At 39.8% G+C, this 16846-nt stretch overlaps 1 protein-coding gene across 1 annotated transcript in view; it reads right to left on the bottom strand.

Moving 5' to 3' along the window:
• Positions 1-16846, bottom strand: part of LOC126428433 (unconventional myosin-Ib) — an 852237-nt gene that overhangs the window by 99743 nt on the left and 735648 nt on the right. Inside the window, exon 17 of the mRNA XM_050090358.1 lies at positions 7493-7709. Within this exon, the coding sequence (XP_049946315.1) occupies positions 7493-7709 (217 nt within the window). The remainder of the gene's footprint in view (positions 1-7492; positions 7710-16846) is intronic.

The following is a 16846-nucleotide window of genomic DNA, read 5'->3' as shown; positions in this document are numbered from 1 at the left end:
CATTTGGACTTGAAGACGCACTTCAATTTTTGTGAAGTGCCTATGTACTGTTGTGCATTAACTGTGGTGCCGGGTTCCAGAAAGTCATTGAGCAGTGGGCTCTTGCAGTCAAAGAGAAAGTTCATCATGACTCATGGACATAGTATTCCAACTGCTTCAACTACTTTGCACAAGTTTCACTGGGAGGCCCTAATACATCCTCCATATAGTGCCAATCTCTCCCCAAACTTCTTTTTGGCCCAGTGAAGCTGCCTCAAAGCAATATGAAGTATGTTTTCTGGCAATAAAAAATGCATAATAGGAGCTGAGCATCATGTTTTCACTGTTCATGTTCTAAGTTTATGTAACACGTATATTACTCTTGATAATTTATGGCATATAGAACCTCTGCATAAATGAGGAAATTGATTCTGAAGGAAATTCTTGAAGAAACCCAGAATGCCTCTATGTTCCCTGTAACATTGCAGATAAAATACTTCAAGCTGCAGGAAACAGTGTGAATTGAGTACTGGAAGATGTATTATTTTTCTTTTAGTTGTGTTGTGAATCCTGATTTATTTCCTAACATGAATGACACTCCATCAGTACACACACAAACTAATAAATTCCTTGACAAATCTAGATTTTCTACACTTTTTTCAAAATTCCAGCTGAGTGCCTGTGATGTCTACACTTTCATAGAGCACTACAGACTATGCAACAAAGATTTTGCAAGCTGGCTCTAAACATTTGTAAGCTATAACCTATGTGCAATGCACAATTGTCATGTTTGATAATGGCACCGTCTGAAATTGTTCAACCTGTAGTTCAGCTGCAACTATCTATTATTCTTCTATTATATCACCATATGTGAAAGGACACCAGGGCTTTGCTAAAAGTAGTGCAATTTTGTAACTCATCTGAACAGCGCACTCATTTGATTTTTCTTCCTCTTCTACATCTACATCTACATTGATACTCCGCAAGCCACCCAACGGTGTGTGGCGGAGGGCACTTTACGTGCCACTGTCATTACCTCCCTTTCCTGTTCCAGTCGCGTATGGTTCGCGGGAAGAACGACTGTCTGAAAGCCTCCGTGCGCGCTCTAATCTCTCTAATTTTACATTCGTGATCTCCTCGGGAGGTATAAGTAGGGGGAAGCAATATATTCGATACCTCATCCAGAAACGCACCCTCTCGAAACCTGGTGAGCAAGCTACACCGCGATGCAGAGCGCCTCTCTTGCAGAGTCTGCCACTTGAGTTTATTAAACATCTCCGTAACGCTATCACGGTTACCAAATAACCCGGTGACAAAACGCGCCGCTCTTCTTTGGATCTTCTCTATCTCCTCCGTCAACCCGACCTGGTACGGATCCCACACTGATGAGCAATACTCAAGTATAGGTCGAACGAGTGTTTTATAAGCCACCTCCTTTGTTGATGGACTACATTTTCTAAGCACTCTCCCAATGAATCTCAACCTGGTACCCGCCTTACCAACAATTAATTTTATATGATCATTCCACTTCAAATCGTTCCGTACGCACACTCCCAGATATTTTACAGAAGTAACTGCTACCAGTGTTTGTTCCGCTATCATATAATCATACAATAAAGGATCCTTCTTTCTATGTATTCGCAATACATTACATTTGCCTATGTTAAGGGTCAGTTGCCACTCCCTGCACCAAGTGCCTATCCGCTGCAGATCTTCCTGTATTTCGCTACAATTTTCTAATGCAGCAACTTCTCTGTATACTACAGCATCATCCGCGAAAAGCCGCATGGAACTTCCGACACTATCTACTAGGTCATTTATATATATTGTGAAAAGCAATGGTCCCATAACACTCCCCTGTGGCACGCCAGAGGTTACTTTAACGTCTGTAGACGTCTCTCCATTGATAACAACATGCTGTGTTCTGTTTGCTAAAAACTCTTCAATCCAGCCACACAGCTGGTCTGATATTCCGTAGGCTCTTACTTTGTTTATCAGGCGACAGTGCGGAACTGTATCGAACGCCTTCCGGAAGTCAAGAAAAATAGCATCTACCTGGGAGCCTGTATCTAATATTTTCTGGGTCTCATGAACAAATAAGGCGAGTTGGGTCTCACACGATCGCTGTTTCCGGAATCCATGTTGATTCCTACATAGTAGATTCTGGGTTTCCAGAAATGACATGATACGCGAGCAAAAAACATGTTCTAAAATTCTACAAGAGATCGACGTAAGAGATATAGGTCTATAGTTTTGCGCATCTGCTCGACGACCCTTCTTGAAGACTGGGACTATCTGTGCTCTTTTCCAATCATTTGGAACCCTCCGTTCCTCTAGAGACTTGCGGTACACGGCTGTTAGAAGGGGGGCAAGTTCTTTCGCGTACTCTGTGTAGAATCGAATTGGTATCCCGTCAGGTCCAGTGGACTTTCCTGTATTGAGTGATTCCAGTTGCTTTTCTATTCCTTGGACACTTATTTCGATGTCAGCCATTTTTTCGTTTGTGCGAGGATTTAGAGAAGGAACTGCAGTGCGGTCTTCCTCTGTGAAACAGCTTTGGAAAAAGGTGTTTAGTATTTCAGCTTTACGCGTGTCATCCTCTGTTTCAATGCCATCATCATCCCGTAGTGTCTGGATATGCTGTTTCGAGCCACTTACTGATTTAACGTAAGACCAGAACTTCCTAGGATTTTCTGTCAAGTCGGTACATAGAATTTTACTTTCGAATTCAATGAACGCTTCACGCATAGCCCTCCTTACGCTAACTTTGACATCGTTTAGCTTCTGTTTGTCTGAGAGGTTTTGGCTGCGTTTAAACTTGGAGTGGAGCTCTCTTTGCTTTCGCAGTAGTTTCCTAACTTTGTTGTTGTACCACGGTGGATTTTTCCCGTCCCTCACAGTTTTACTCGGCACGTACCTGTCTAAAACGCATTTTACGATTGCCTTGAACTTTTTCCATAAACACTCAACATTGTCAGTGTCGGAACAGAAATTTTCATTTTGATCTGTTAGGTAGTCTGAAATCTGCCTTCTATTACTCTTGCTAAACAGATAAACCTTCCTCCCTTTTTTTATATTCCTATTAACTTCCATATTCAGGGATGCTGCAACGGCCTTATGATCACTGATTCCCTGTTCTGTACATACAGAGTCGAAAAGTTCGGGTCTGTTTGTTATCAGCTGGCCGCGGTGGCCGTGCAGTTCTAAGTGCTGCAGACCAGAACCGCGGGACTGCTACGGTCGCAGGTTCGAATCCTGCCTCAGGCATGGATGTGTTTGATGTCCTTAGGGTAGTTTGGTTTAAGTAGTTCTAAGTTCTAGGGGACTGATGACCCAAGATGTTAAGTCCCATAGTACTCAGAATCATTCTTTCTCCTCAGAGAGTTTACTATAAGTTTTAAAACCTCTTATACATACTCAGAGCCTTCAACTTTTCTGTTTCTGTAACCTTTGATGTGATAATAAGACATATAGTTCCTTCGTCATTGCACATTCTCAAAATATTCAGTGTTCTGTGATACACCAAACATTTTGTGAACTCATCTTTCCTCACACTATGGATTGAAATGCACAGATGTCGCAATGCCAACTCACCAATTCTCCTACTAGAATACACCACTCCCAAAACTGGTTCTTCCCTATTCCACAGTCAGTGCTTCTGACATGTTGTCACGACACACGGTGCATGTACATTTTTCTCACTTCCCACCGTGTGCCACAACTGTTCAGCTCGTGAACAAAAGTGTGAGCAGGTGTGAGTGCTCACACTCAAGATTAGTGAGTAGTTTAGCCCTGTGCTAGATGGAAAGTCAATTTGATAATGCACGGAAGTGAGTTGGAAGGGGAAGGGAGAAACTGTGGAAGGAGGCCAGGCTTGAATATAATAGGCAGGTTCAAGTGTGTTTAGTAGGTACGCAGATATGAACAGATCTGCACAAGACACTGTGCAGTAGTTACAAACAAGGTGTCAACAATTTAAGTTCCAGTTTTAAAACAATGTAGAAAGAGAACTATTGCTCAGAATAACATCAAATTTGAACAGAATTTTATTGACGCAGAGGGAATTACCATACAGGGTGTGGTAGATAAGTAATGAGACTGGCCGCCGCGCGGCGCCCCAGTCGCTCGCAGGGCGGTCTCCACCTGTATGTCACGTGGTGGGGGATCTGAGCTAACAATAGAACCGGTTGGCAGTCGCGTCGGAACTCTGGTGCAGTGAGGGTCGAGCTTCGCGTATTACGTTGTTTGTGTGCCCGTGACACTTGTGAAAACGCTGAAGATGGATCGCTCGATAGAACAGCGGTATGCAATCAAATTTTGCTTTCGCTTGGGCAAAACTGCTTCGGAAACTTTTGCTATGATTACAGAGGCCTACAAAGAAGACTCCCTATCAAGAGCTCAAGTGTTCCGGTGGTTTAATGAATTTAAAAACGGGAGGGAATCCGTTGAAGACATGGAACGATCTGGACGCCCTTCAACGAGTCGTGTGGATGAAACGGTGGCCAAAGTGAAAGAACTCCTGGACTCCGACTGTCGTTTAAGTCTCAAAATGATCGCCGATGAGATCTCTGTGAATAAATTTACGGTTCACCAAATTGTTACGCAAGATTTGATGATGCGGAAAGTTTGCGCAAAATTGGTTCCCCGAGTGCTCACCACCGAACAAAAGCAACGACGAGTGAACGTTTGCCGTGAGATGTTGAATGATTTGGAAAATAATCCACACTTTTTAGACAATGTAGTAACAGGCGACGAATCGTAGACATTCCAGTACGACCCGGAGACGAAAGCCCAGAGCTCGGAGTGGCACACACCGGCATCCCCGCGGCCGAAGAAAGCGAGAATGTCAAAGTCGCGCATCAAGACAATGCTGATTGTGTTTTTCGACAAGCGGGGGTTAATTCACAAAGAGTTTGTCCCTCAGGGGAAGACTGTCAATGCCGAATTCTAAGAAGTCCTTCAGCGATTGCACAGAGCCGTCAAACGGAAGCGACAGGACCTCGCTCAACGCTGGCGTCTCCCCCACGACAACGCTCCGGCGCATACAGCGTTCCTCGTGACCTCCTACTTGACCTGAATTGGACTTGAAGTTTTGCCACAGCCACCATACAGCCCTGACTTGAATCCTCCCGATTTCTTCCTATTTCCGAAGGTCAAAAGATGCCTGAAGGGTCATCGTTTCGACGATATTCCGAACATCCAACGTGCTGTCACGAAGGCACTAACTTGGGATAACTCAAACGGACTACAGTGGGGCCTATGAAGCTTGGAAAACGCGCTGGCAACGTTGTGTCGACGCGAGTACTTTGAAGAATATTAACGTTTTGTACAAATTGGATCAATAAATTTGTTTTTCTAGACTAAGTCTCATTACTTATCTGCCACACCCTGTAGAACAAAAAAATTTAATGAAAATTTGACCAACAGATAGCACTGTAAGCACCAGAATACGCACACCAACAGCCACATGGTACACGGCTGTTCCCTCAGTTAGCGCCTAAAACGCCCAACATGACTTTTTTCATAAAGGATAGCATACTGCTTGTAAAGCTGCTTTACAAGAATAATGACAGCATGGCAGTAGCCCTGCAGAAGTTCTGTGCACTCAACGGTAGGAAAAAAGGCATTGGCCCAATGTCTGCTAAGGGTCTGAAGAAAATTCTTACAAAATTTGAAAAGATGACTTCTTTTGAAGTGCAATATGACAGAGGGAGGAAAGTAGTTAATTTGATGTCTGTCAAAGATGTGGTCACAACATTGCAGGGTGGGCTGAGCATTGGTGAGCACACATGCCGTGCACAGGGAATTGTCCAAACATTGGATATGCTTGCAAGCATGGTGCATAAAATCCTACAAAACATCCTGGATTGCTATCCATAAAAAATCATCCATGTTGAGTAGTTACTTCCTCCTGACCTGCCAACAAGACAAACATTTGCTGTGGAATTTCCTGCTCGATTGGAAATGGACTCTGAATGGCGGTGGAACATTCTGTGGACAGGTGAAGGCCATTTCCATCTCCAAGAATATGTCAAATATGCAGAATTGCAGAATATGGGCAACAGAAAATATGTATGAAATTTTTTTGAGGAGATGAGTCATATGGGTCTTGTTACCCGTACCATCACTGGCAAATGGCATTCCTCCGCACACTGCATAGTGAGTGAAGTGACTGCTACAGAGGTATCTCAGAAATGCTAGAATTATCAGCTGTCATTTCACTACAGCCTGGCTATTCTAATCACCCGATATTCTAAAAGATGTTCCATTCAGTGCTGTAATCATGAAGTAGCTGAATTAAAGGTGCACACTGCGCAATGTTTGCTGAATGTGACTCCTGAGACACTCTGAACTTTGTTTTTAGAACATGCTGTTTCTCAATGTCAGCTTGTAAAAAAAAGGTGGACAGCATACTGAATGTGGTGTCACCGCCAGACACCACACTTGCTAGGTGGTAGCCTTTAAATCGGCCGCGGTCCGGTAGTATACGTCGGACCGGCGTGTCGCCACTGTCAGTAATTGCAGACCGAGCGCCACCAAACGGCAGGTCTAGAGAGACTTACTAGCACTCGCCCCAGTTGTACAGCTGACTTTGCTAGCGATGCTACAGTGACGAAGATTCTCTCATTTGCCGAGAAGATAGTTAGCATAGCCTTTAGCTAAGTCAATTGCTACAACCTAGCAAGGCGCCGTATTCAATTGATATTTATTATATGAAGCATGTATCATCAAGAGTGATGTTATACAATTATGGATTAAAGTTAAGTATTCCAGAAGCTACATAATTTTCTTTATAGCATTCATTACGTATCCTGTTTCAGACCTCACGCCAGCCTGCGTGAGTTTAAGCGCGTGCCTTTCGGCTTCCTCTCATTGTGTCTAGGCTGTCTTGTCTAGACACAACACTGAACATATCTTGCGCCAGTCTCACGACAATTAGAAACCAATGTCATTTTGTCTTTATGCAGTTTTTGTGCATGGGACAATTAAAAACTGATGTCATTTTGCTTTTTATGTGGTTTTTGGCTACAGTACAATTAAAAACCAATTTTTCCCATTCGATGTGGTACTTCAACTCAAACCATAGCCATTGTATTGTGATTCATCTGTCATTTGTAGCCAGCTTCATTTACTTTGACATGCTTACAGCACCATCTATTAGAAAGAATTTTTTTGTTGGTTCTGTGACATATCCTGTGCATAAATAATATGCTGTTAAAGTTAGATGTCATTCTGAGCAGTAGTTCTCTTTCTACAGTGTTCTAATTATGGATGCCCTATAGAATATGAATAGATTTGCACAGGACAGACTTGTGTGGAGTGCTGTATCAAACCAGAATTTTGACTGACAATAAGAATTCTTAGGGCAACAGAAGCACAAAAATTCAGTTGATGTCCTATGACATCATAACCCAATAACCACTCTGAAACACATTGCTTGCAAAAAGAAGTAGTACAATAGTTAGGACTACTTTCCATTTTTCGGTGCAAAAACTGCAAAATAAGCACTTACCGATCGAGGACTACGAACAAAGATCTTTGTTCGTCCGAAAGCAAACTCTCCGCTCGGAATGGGTAGATCGCGCACGAGGTAGCTGACACCCTCCACGGGGGTCCCCGCCCAATGTGGCCAGGTGTGGGGAGATAGCATGTGGTAGCGGCTCAGGAACGACGAGTATGTCTGCCGGTGGCAGAAACCCGCTCGTCGCACTCTCACCGTTTCCACGAGCCTGCACAGATGATGGAGAAATTCTTTTCAAACTGCAGTTTCCTGACTTTATTACAAACAAATCAGAAAATTAGCAGAGTAACAACAACAACATGCAAATTTTTGTGCTGAATAATTCAACAACCTTAGAAGGGGAGACAATTTTAGTGACTGGGGAGAAAGCATGAACAAGAGTCCCACAGGATTCAGTTTTGGGTCCACTCCTATTCCTTATATATGGGAACAACTATCCACTTAACACACATCAGGGAGAATCAACATCATTATTAGAGGGACAGCAACAAACAAATTGTTAACAATATATTTCAAAGAATTATTATGCAGCACTCTGAAATGTGAACATAAAATGAGTCATTCCACATCATCACAATTTATCATGCAAATGATCCATGGAACAGAGAGTTACTTTAACATCAAATTCCATTAACCAATACTCCAAATGGAAAAAAAGATTACCAAGGGGTCCTGCTCAGTTCAATACTTGATCCATGCCTGTTCTTGTTGTATGTAGATGGTCTACCAATAAATATTAACACTCGTTCAGTCTCATTGATGGATGACACCTCCATCTTGGTAGAAAAAACACTACTGAAAAAATTCCAGTAGTGCAGAAAATGTTCTAGGAAAACTTGAATCATAAAAATGGACAAAAACTGAAAAGAAGCAGATAATGCAGTTTGTCTAAATCATCATCAATGTGCTCTATAAGAATAATTCACAATTATCAATTGATGACAGAAATAGGCCATGTGAAGTTCTTGGTCATAAACCTCAACAAAAGGCTAAACTCGAAGATGCATATAGACTCCTTGACAAACAAATTAAATATCCTTGCTTTTGCAATGTTTATTTTATCTGGACCCACTCATGTGGACACAAGAAAGACCAACTATCATAGTTATTTTTATTTGGTATGGGATAATTTTCTAGGGAAATTACACAAACAACTCAAGGCTATTAGTTCTTCAGAAAAAAAATCAATAGAAATGTGTTCTGCTCATAAAAATAAGTCCTGTTGCCCATTATTTAGGCAATTAAAAATTCTAACCATTCCTTCATCATTCACTTTTTTTAAAATTTATTTTGTATACAATAATCAATATAAATCTGAAAAGCATTGTTTTAACCATAGCTATGGAACTCATCAAAAGGAGAACTTCAAACTTCCTTCACAGCACTTAAAGCTTTATGCTCAGACACCACTGTCCATGGGGCTATAAATATACAACGAACTACAAGGTAGGAACCTATTAAACATGGATGTTGGCTCTTTGAAAAGTTTACTCCACAACATTTTAGAAGAAAAATGTTACTTGATGTGTTTCCTGTACAGTAGATCTAATGATCTGTACACTGTACGTATTGAGACTAATTGATCACATTTCACATTTCTCAATAGCTCTCCTAACTGGTGTTAATTAATCATCAAGTTAAGCAGCAAGGTATGGTTCTTGTTGTTAGCAGCTGGGCAGTTTCCTTCACTACGTCTCTAAGCCAAGCAGACAGGTTGGTTCTGTTACAGGCAGTACTCTCTAGAACTCACAGTTTTGCTGAGCAAATTTACATTATTAATGTTAAAAGAAGCAGTGTTTAGAAGGGTGTGAGACACAGTTGTAGCCTATTCACAATGTTGTCCAATCTGCACATGAAGCACACAGTACAGGAACCCGAAGAGATATTCTGAGAGGGAGTTAAAGTCCAAGGATGAGAAATATTGACTTTGAAGTTTGCCAATGACATTGTAATTCTGTCAGAAATAGCAAAGGACTTTGAAAAGCAGTTAACTGGAATGGATAGTGGCTTGAAAAGAGGTTACAAGATGAACACCAACAGAAGCAAAACTATGGTAATGGAATGTATTCGAATTAAATCAGGTGATAATCAAGGAATTAGATTAGGAAATGAGACACTAACAAGTAGAATACAGCAAGTGCCAGAATTTGAATTCCCAGAAACTTCGCTTAATGGAAGAAGGGTCAAAATAAGAGAACACGTGCCTCGGTTTGTACTCAGATATTCGACCATTTCTGTGAAAATGTTGGTCAAAGTTTATGAGGTACTTTATTTACCTTTTAGTGAGTAAGTACTTCAATTGAAGCGGTGGTCCAGTAACTAGCATCATGGTATCACGCTTTTGTGCCTGTTTTCAAAACTCGATTATTATTTTTATTTGTATTTATCTATCCATATCCATACAAGATTGCTACACAAATGTTCTCCAATGTATATTGAAATAATGTTGCTCTTATTTGTCTACTAATTGTATGTTTGATGGACAAATTCATAAAAAGAATGAAAATATATTAATGGAAAATTATTTGAAACTGTTGTCAGTGAAATTCCCATAGTGTATCTTGATTCATAATGAATTGCAAGCACCATCCAGTTTCTGGAAAAGTGATTTGTATTTTGCTGCAAAATTATTACCAAGATGTGAAATCTTCAGCAATGTTTATAATGTTTTCTTCCTGAGTGAGAGTCATACAAGGAAATGTCGCTGTGGCAAACCTGCCATTGCACGATACTCGTGGCATTCAGAATTTATATGTTTTGAATGTTTTTATGGTTGGTATCATTCCATGGTAATGCACCTAATCTTCCTAAGAATAAAATATAAGAATTAAGAATCGATATAACAATGAAATATACGAACATGAGAATTTAAAAAGCTTGTAACCCCTGAAAATATCATGCACACATATATTATATAATAAATGTATGACACTTATTGTGAAACCCAGCATTAATTTTACAATTGATGTAACTGGATAAGAAATATTCACGTATCAACCTTCCACAGACATTGGTAGATAAAAGAAAAAAAGAAAATAAAAACGATAATGGGATTTTGAACAGGGGATGCAAAAGTGAGAAGCTGCAATGCTAGCCACTTTGCCACCATTTGTCCAGGACTTGCTGCATGCTAAGAGACACCTAAATTACATCAAATGCTTTGATATTGTTTTCTCAGAGACAGTCTGGTATCTAAGGATAAGCTGAGACACGTGTTCCTTTATTTTGGCCCCTCTTCCACTGAGTGAATTTTTTGGGAAATCGGGTTATAGCACTTGATATGTTCTCCTCATACAAGTAGTACATAAACATTGCTATTTGTGCAGCAAAATAACTGAATATGGCTGAAGTAGAGACGATATAAAACACAGACTGGCAATATCAAGAGAAGCATTTATGAAAAAGAGGCATTTGTTAACATCAAATATACAGTTGAGTGTCAAGAAGTGTTTTCTTAACTATCTGTCTGGAGTGTAGCCCTGTGTGAAAATGAAATGTGGACAATAAACGTTTCAGACAAGAAGAGAATGTATTGCGTGGCCAGTGCAATCACAAGATCTCTCTCTCTCTCTCTCTCTCTCTCTCTCTCTCTCTCTCTCTCTTATAAATTCTTTCATGTGAGGTTACATGAATTTGTTGCTGTGTGAAACTCCAGTAGAAACTCGAGAACTGTTTGGAACTTAGTTAGCTGCCTTTTACAGAAGACAACACGGGTATTTGAGAGAGTGGGGCACAATTTCGTACAGAGTTGTAATACACAAATGAGACTGGCAGTTGTCACTTTGAACAGCTGCAAAGTGCTTAATTGTTTGTTTTGATAAAAAACTAAATGTGAGGGAAGGTAAGGATCACAGGGTCAGGACTAAATATGGGAACACCATAACACAGCCTTATTCTCGTACCACCCTTGACATCAATTACTTTTTTTTCCCTTGTCTGATCTCTTTCTGTTTGTAATACATATACAACAGTTAGTCAAAATACCCTATTTCTTGCCAAGCAGGAATTCATTAAAATTTATTATTCACTGCATAATTTTCCAATTACAGATGATAATACACAGTGATTTTTAGTTGTTTATTATAGACAAACAATGAAAAATAAAAATACACTGTGCATGTCAGTGGATAGAGGAAGGCTCAAAGTTTTATTTTTGCACAGACACTATACCATACACTTAATGTGAGCACCTTGTGTGGCTCAAGAAACACAGAAATGGTTGTCAGTTTCATTCCACAACAAATCAACCAGTCCCTGTTTACTGAATTTGTGGCTTTAACTATTTGATTTCTCAGCTCTTGAAGAACATAGGTGGAACAAAGACTTTTATGTACCCCCTCTGAAAAAAAAATTTGCAGGGTGTAAGGTAAGGTGATCTGGGAGCCCAAAAGCATTGAACAAGATCTTGTTGTCCACCCCTTTCAAGCGAATGTTGTGACATTGTGTCATTAAGATACACTGTGTCTCATGGTGAAAATGAGGCAGGGCACTATCATTCATAAAAATGAAATCGTTGGAATCTTTGTAAAGTTGATGAAACAACAAATTTTGCAGCACATCCATGTATGACATTCCTATCACAGTTTCCTCTGCAAAAGGAAAGGTCCGAAAACTTTGTGAACAGAAACGGCACAAAACATATTCAGTTTCGGTGAGGCTCTTTCAGGTTCGATGACGATACCAGGATTTTGTGATCCCCATATTCTTGCATTATGGCAGTTTACTTTACCCAGCAGATGAAATGGCAATGTGACTGAAAAGCTGAGCCATTTGGAAAAAGTTTCTGCCATATCATGGAGAACTGAAATGAAAAATTCATACCTTTTATTATGGTTGCCAGGACACAATTGCTACAGTAACTACAACTTGTAAGGCTTCATATGCAGGTGTCATTTCAGAACACACCACACTGTTGTTCGAGGAAGTCCAAATTCCTGGCCTGCCCATCTTGTAGACTTCTGAGGGCTCCTTGTGAAGGCATTGTGGATATGCTCGACATTTTCATCAGATATGTGTGGCTGACCAGTGTTCTTCCCTTTGCATAAGCAACCAATTTCCAAAAATTTTGTATCTCAGTCATGAACGTGCTCATCCAAGGGCAGTGTCTTTCCAAATCGAAGGCAGAATGCACGTTGCACTTGAACATTGGATTGACTTCGGGCAAATTCCAACACACAAAATGATTTCTCTTGCAGTGTAGTCACCAAGCTGAAGCTGCTACACAAAAACAACAGTACAGCTGTGTCAAAACTTTGAACTATCCTCTATCCAATGAGATGCACAATATGTTTCTATCTTTTGCAGTTTTTATGTACTGAAAAACTAGAATCTAATCTTTCTTTTTGAATCACCAGGTATTATGGTTAATTCACTTGGAAATATTTTATTTAACAAAATATTCATGATTAGCTAAGGAACCCTTAGTACCTGGGCATTTATTTATAACTGTGCCTGAGACTTCATATGCATGAAATTTAATTTTGACTTATAAAGCTTCTTTGTATACAATATTATTGGGGACATGAACAAAGAGCTTGTTTGCTTCATTATCATGGGAGAGAGCCACACATAGAGCTGGCTCTGCAAAAAGCAGCCACCACTAGGATCAACATGTCTGGCCTCGTGCTTTGCTTATGGTAATGGCACAACATAAATGCATAATGTCTCAAATGGGCATATGTCACTGGCCATATCCAACAGGTGGTGCAACTTGTGCCTTGTTTTGTGGCAGCAATGTAAGCCACTGGGCCACATAGTCTGGTGTTGTTCCTTGCAAAGTGCATGCACTGAAGCCTGGAACATTTTCAAATTTTGATTTTTGACTTGAGCATGTCTGTTCTAAACTTTACTACTGTCTTCTTGCAATGAAACTTAAAGTAAGTAATCTTTCTATGTAATGACATTTTTCATCTTGGTTAATGTTTCTGTCAAATTTATTTCTCTACGTATTATTTTATAGGGCTTTTAAATTTTCATTCTGATGAAGACACCCTTAGAGGTGGCAAAACCTAGATAAATGTCTAAACAATTATTTGTAACTGGTTGGCTGTGTTATTTCTCCGTTGAAACTTATATGAAAATGGAAATGAAGTCCCATGCTTCTTTACAGAGCGTAGGGGAATGATGCAAGAGACCCGCACCGCCTTACTAGGCAAGGTCCTAAAGGAGGTGGTTTGCCGTTGCCTTCCTCCGACCGTAATGGGGATGAATGATGATGATGAAGACGACACAACAACACCCAGTCATCTTGAGGCAGGAAAAATCCCTGACCCCGCCGGGAATCGAACCCGGGACCCCGTGCTCGGGAAGCGAGAACGCTACCGCGAGACCACGAGGGGCGGACATTGAAACTTATATACAGTTGCTGAAAGACAGCCAGGTTCAAAACTGTATCACCAGGAATTCTACAAATTTAATTTGAAATACTAAACTGTTAGCAATAAGCAGGAATCGAGGCATAAAAACTCACTTGACTGCACCATATCCTGTCAAAATTTCTACTTCTACAGTGTTATGTTAGAGAGAAGCAACCCTAAGCCTCTGTGAGTGAAAGGTTCTGAGGGGCACGATAACGCTTGATGCTGTCGATCAGAGATATGTTGCGCCTCACTTTTGAAAGGAGGTTCCAAAGAGCAACTTACAACCTGATGTTCTCAAGCTGCAGTAAGTCTCACTTCAAGGTCTTCATCTGATTCTTGAGACACAGAGTCCTCATTCTTTTAGCTATTCTGGTGCACTCAGAAAGACTCAACCTTATCCAGGCACTTTTATTTGTAAACAAAACGAAATCAAATTGTAGTGTGTAGGCACCCAAATCATCAAGCAAACATATTAAATTTATTTTTTCCAGCAAATAATATGCAGAAAACCTATTGAAAGCAGCAAAGCAAATAAAACCTATCAAAAGCCGCAATACAATACCGTTAAGGTTTTTATGCACAAAGTGAAATCAATAAATGCATATATCCTAGCCATGTAAATGCAACATTAGTTTGAATTTGTAAAGATAAGATTGCCACACTTAATTCTCGCATTGCCATATACTTCCAAAAATACATTTGTTACTGTCAAATTAAAAAAAAACTAGCAGTGCCACCTATTGGTTCTCTGGAGTACTATGCCATGAGGATTAAACACCCGATCTACTAAGCTGAGCAGATGAATTTAGATAAAACTTTTGAATTACAATATACATTCTTTTACTTTTGTTTCAATTTTGATGAAATAAAGCCTATACAGGGTGTACGTAAAGCCCAGGAACACATTCAATTATTTATTGCACTAAAACTAAACATTGGACACATGTCATACATACTGGGTTTTGAAGAGAAACTCTGAAAGTATTTCTTTTACAAACATGCAATATGCGAACCATGAGTGACTCGGCAAACGTCACTACGGTGATCTAATTCTTGCCATACCCATCCCAGCATGGCATCGTCGACTGTGGCAGTCGGTTCTCATATTCTCTCCAGGAGCTCTGCTACATCGTGTGGTAGAGGCTGTACACATGCCTCACCTTTAATTAGTCCCCACAGACAGAGTCACACAAAGCGAGATCTAGTGATCGCAGATGCCATTTCATGAAACAGCTGTCCCCTTCTGTAGCATGGACAATCCATCAATGCAGCACCTCCATGTTCAGGTACCCCCAAACTTCACTATGAAAATGCGGTGGAGTATCATCCTGTTGAAAGATGAACGAAGAGTCCAATTGCATTTGAGGCATCAGCCATTGCTGAAACATGTCCAAGTTGGAATATCTAGTGACAGTGCTCTCTGTGAAGAAGAATGGCCCGTACATTTTTTGACGTGACAAGGCACAAAAAACATTTACCTTTGGGGAATCACACTCAAATTCAGTGCATTTGTGTGGATGCTTTGTACCCCAGATTCGACAATTATGCCTGTTCACTTTCCCATTAGTGTGAAAAGTGGCTTCATCACTAAAAATTAAGTGATCAACAATGCCATTCCCATCCTCATTCAATTGTTGTAACTGCAAACAAAACTTAAAATGCTTGCTTTTGTTGTCACCATAGAACTTTTGCAATAGCTTCAATTTGAAAGGTTTCATTGACGGCTTAACCGAATGACTTTCCACCCTGTCATTGGAGATGTTTCAAGGTCACAGGATGCATGATGTACCGATTTCTTCGGATTCCTTATGAATGTCTCTTGCATGCACTCCACATTCACTTCATTCAAACTGGGATATCTGCTTCTCTTTGCCGGGCACAAGCAACCTGTCGTAATGAGTTAATGGTAAATGGCCTTCCTTGTTGGTGGCTTCTTATCGTACTTGGTTCTAAACATCCACTGAACAGCTGTAGCACACTTGTTTTTGCTGAACCCCAACACACAGAAAGCTCGCTCCGCAACTGAACTTGCCATGTTTGCAACTAACACTATCAGCAAATTATCAAACCACACTGTGGTGATGTACATGAAAAAAACACTTTCAGAGTTTCTCTTCAAAATGACATAAATATGATATCTGCACAATGTTTGGTTCTTGTGCAATAAATAACTGAATGTGTTCCCGAACTTTATGTAAACCCTGTATATGGCCCCAAGCTACATTCAATTTACCTGCGAAAATCCCATAAAATTTGTATAGTAGTTTTGGAGATTAGTATGTTCAGAATGAGACATAACAGTTATACAATTTTATTATTAATGTAGATTTCCTGTATATGCAAACAATTAGAAGGTGAAATTCCTCATTTTTCTCTTTTCGGCAACTGCTTTATTTTTTCCAAAAACTTCACATTTTGAAAGTTATTTGTACTCAAAAGTTTAGTGTTTTAGAATGTTCCAGTCTTAAAATGTAATTATTTCCAAAATTTTGTATCAGTTTTATAGATATGATTTTTTTGTTTCCAAAAATACAGATTTAATTTATTAGTTTGTTAATAATTCCAGTAAGACAATTTCACTATCTGAAATTTTTCTAGCTAGTTTTGGGAATCCCTTTTTACAGGGATCTGCTCACATATAAAATAGTACCACTAATTTTGCCATTTTCTAACTATATTGCTGTTAAACAAATTTAAGTCATTTGGTGATTTTCATGTTAATATCCAAAATGTAATAGCTCTGTATTTCAACAAATAGTAATTTTTCCATATTAAAGGCATCTATACACAATGCCCGCAAGCTTCAGTCAGTTGGACGAGAACATTCATTCTATAAACACCAAGTAATCGATACTAACTTAAAGTGTTTATTTACTGTGGGTCAGTCAGTATCCAGGAATGAAACTGTAAACATTGTGTTGTTCTCATTACACAAAACAATATATGTTTCATAAATTTCAGTCAGTCATTATTGGGCAGCTAAAGT

The sequence above is a fragment of the Schistocerca serialis genome, chromosome 12 (assembly GCF_023864345.2).
Source record: "Schistocerca serialis cubense isolate TAMUIC-IGC-003099 chromosome 12, iqSchSeri2.2, whole genome shotgun sequence".
Lineage (NCBI taxonomy): Eukaryota > Metazoa > Arthropoda > Insecta > Orthoptera > Acrididae > Schistocerca > Schistocerca serialis.
This window is presented reverse-complemented; position numbering and strand designations above follow the sequence as displayed.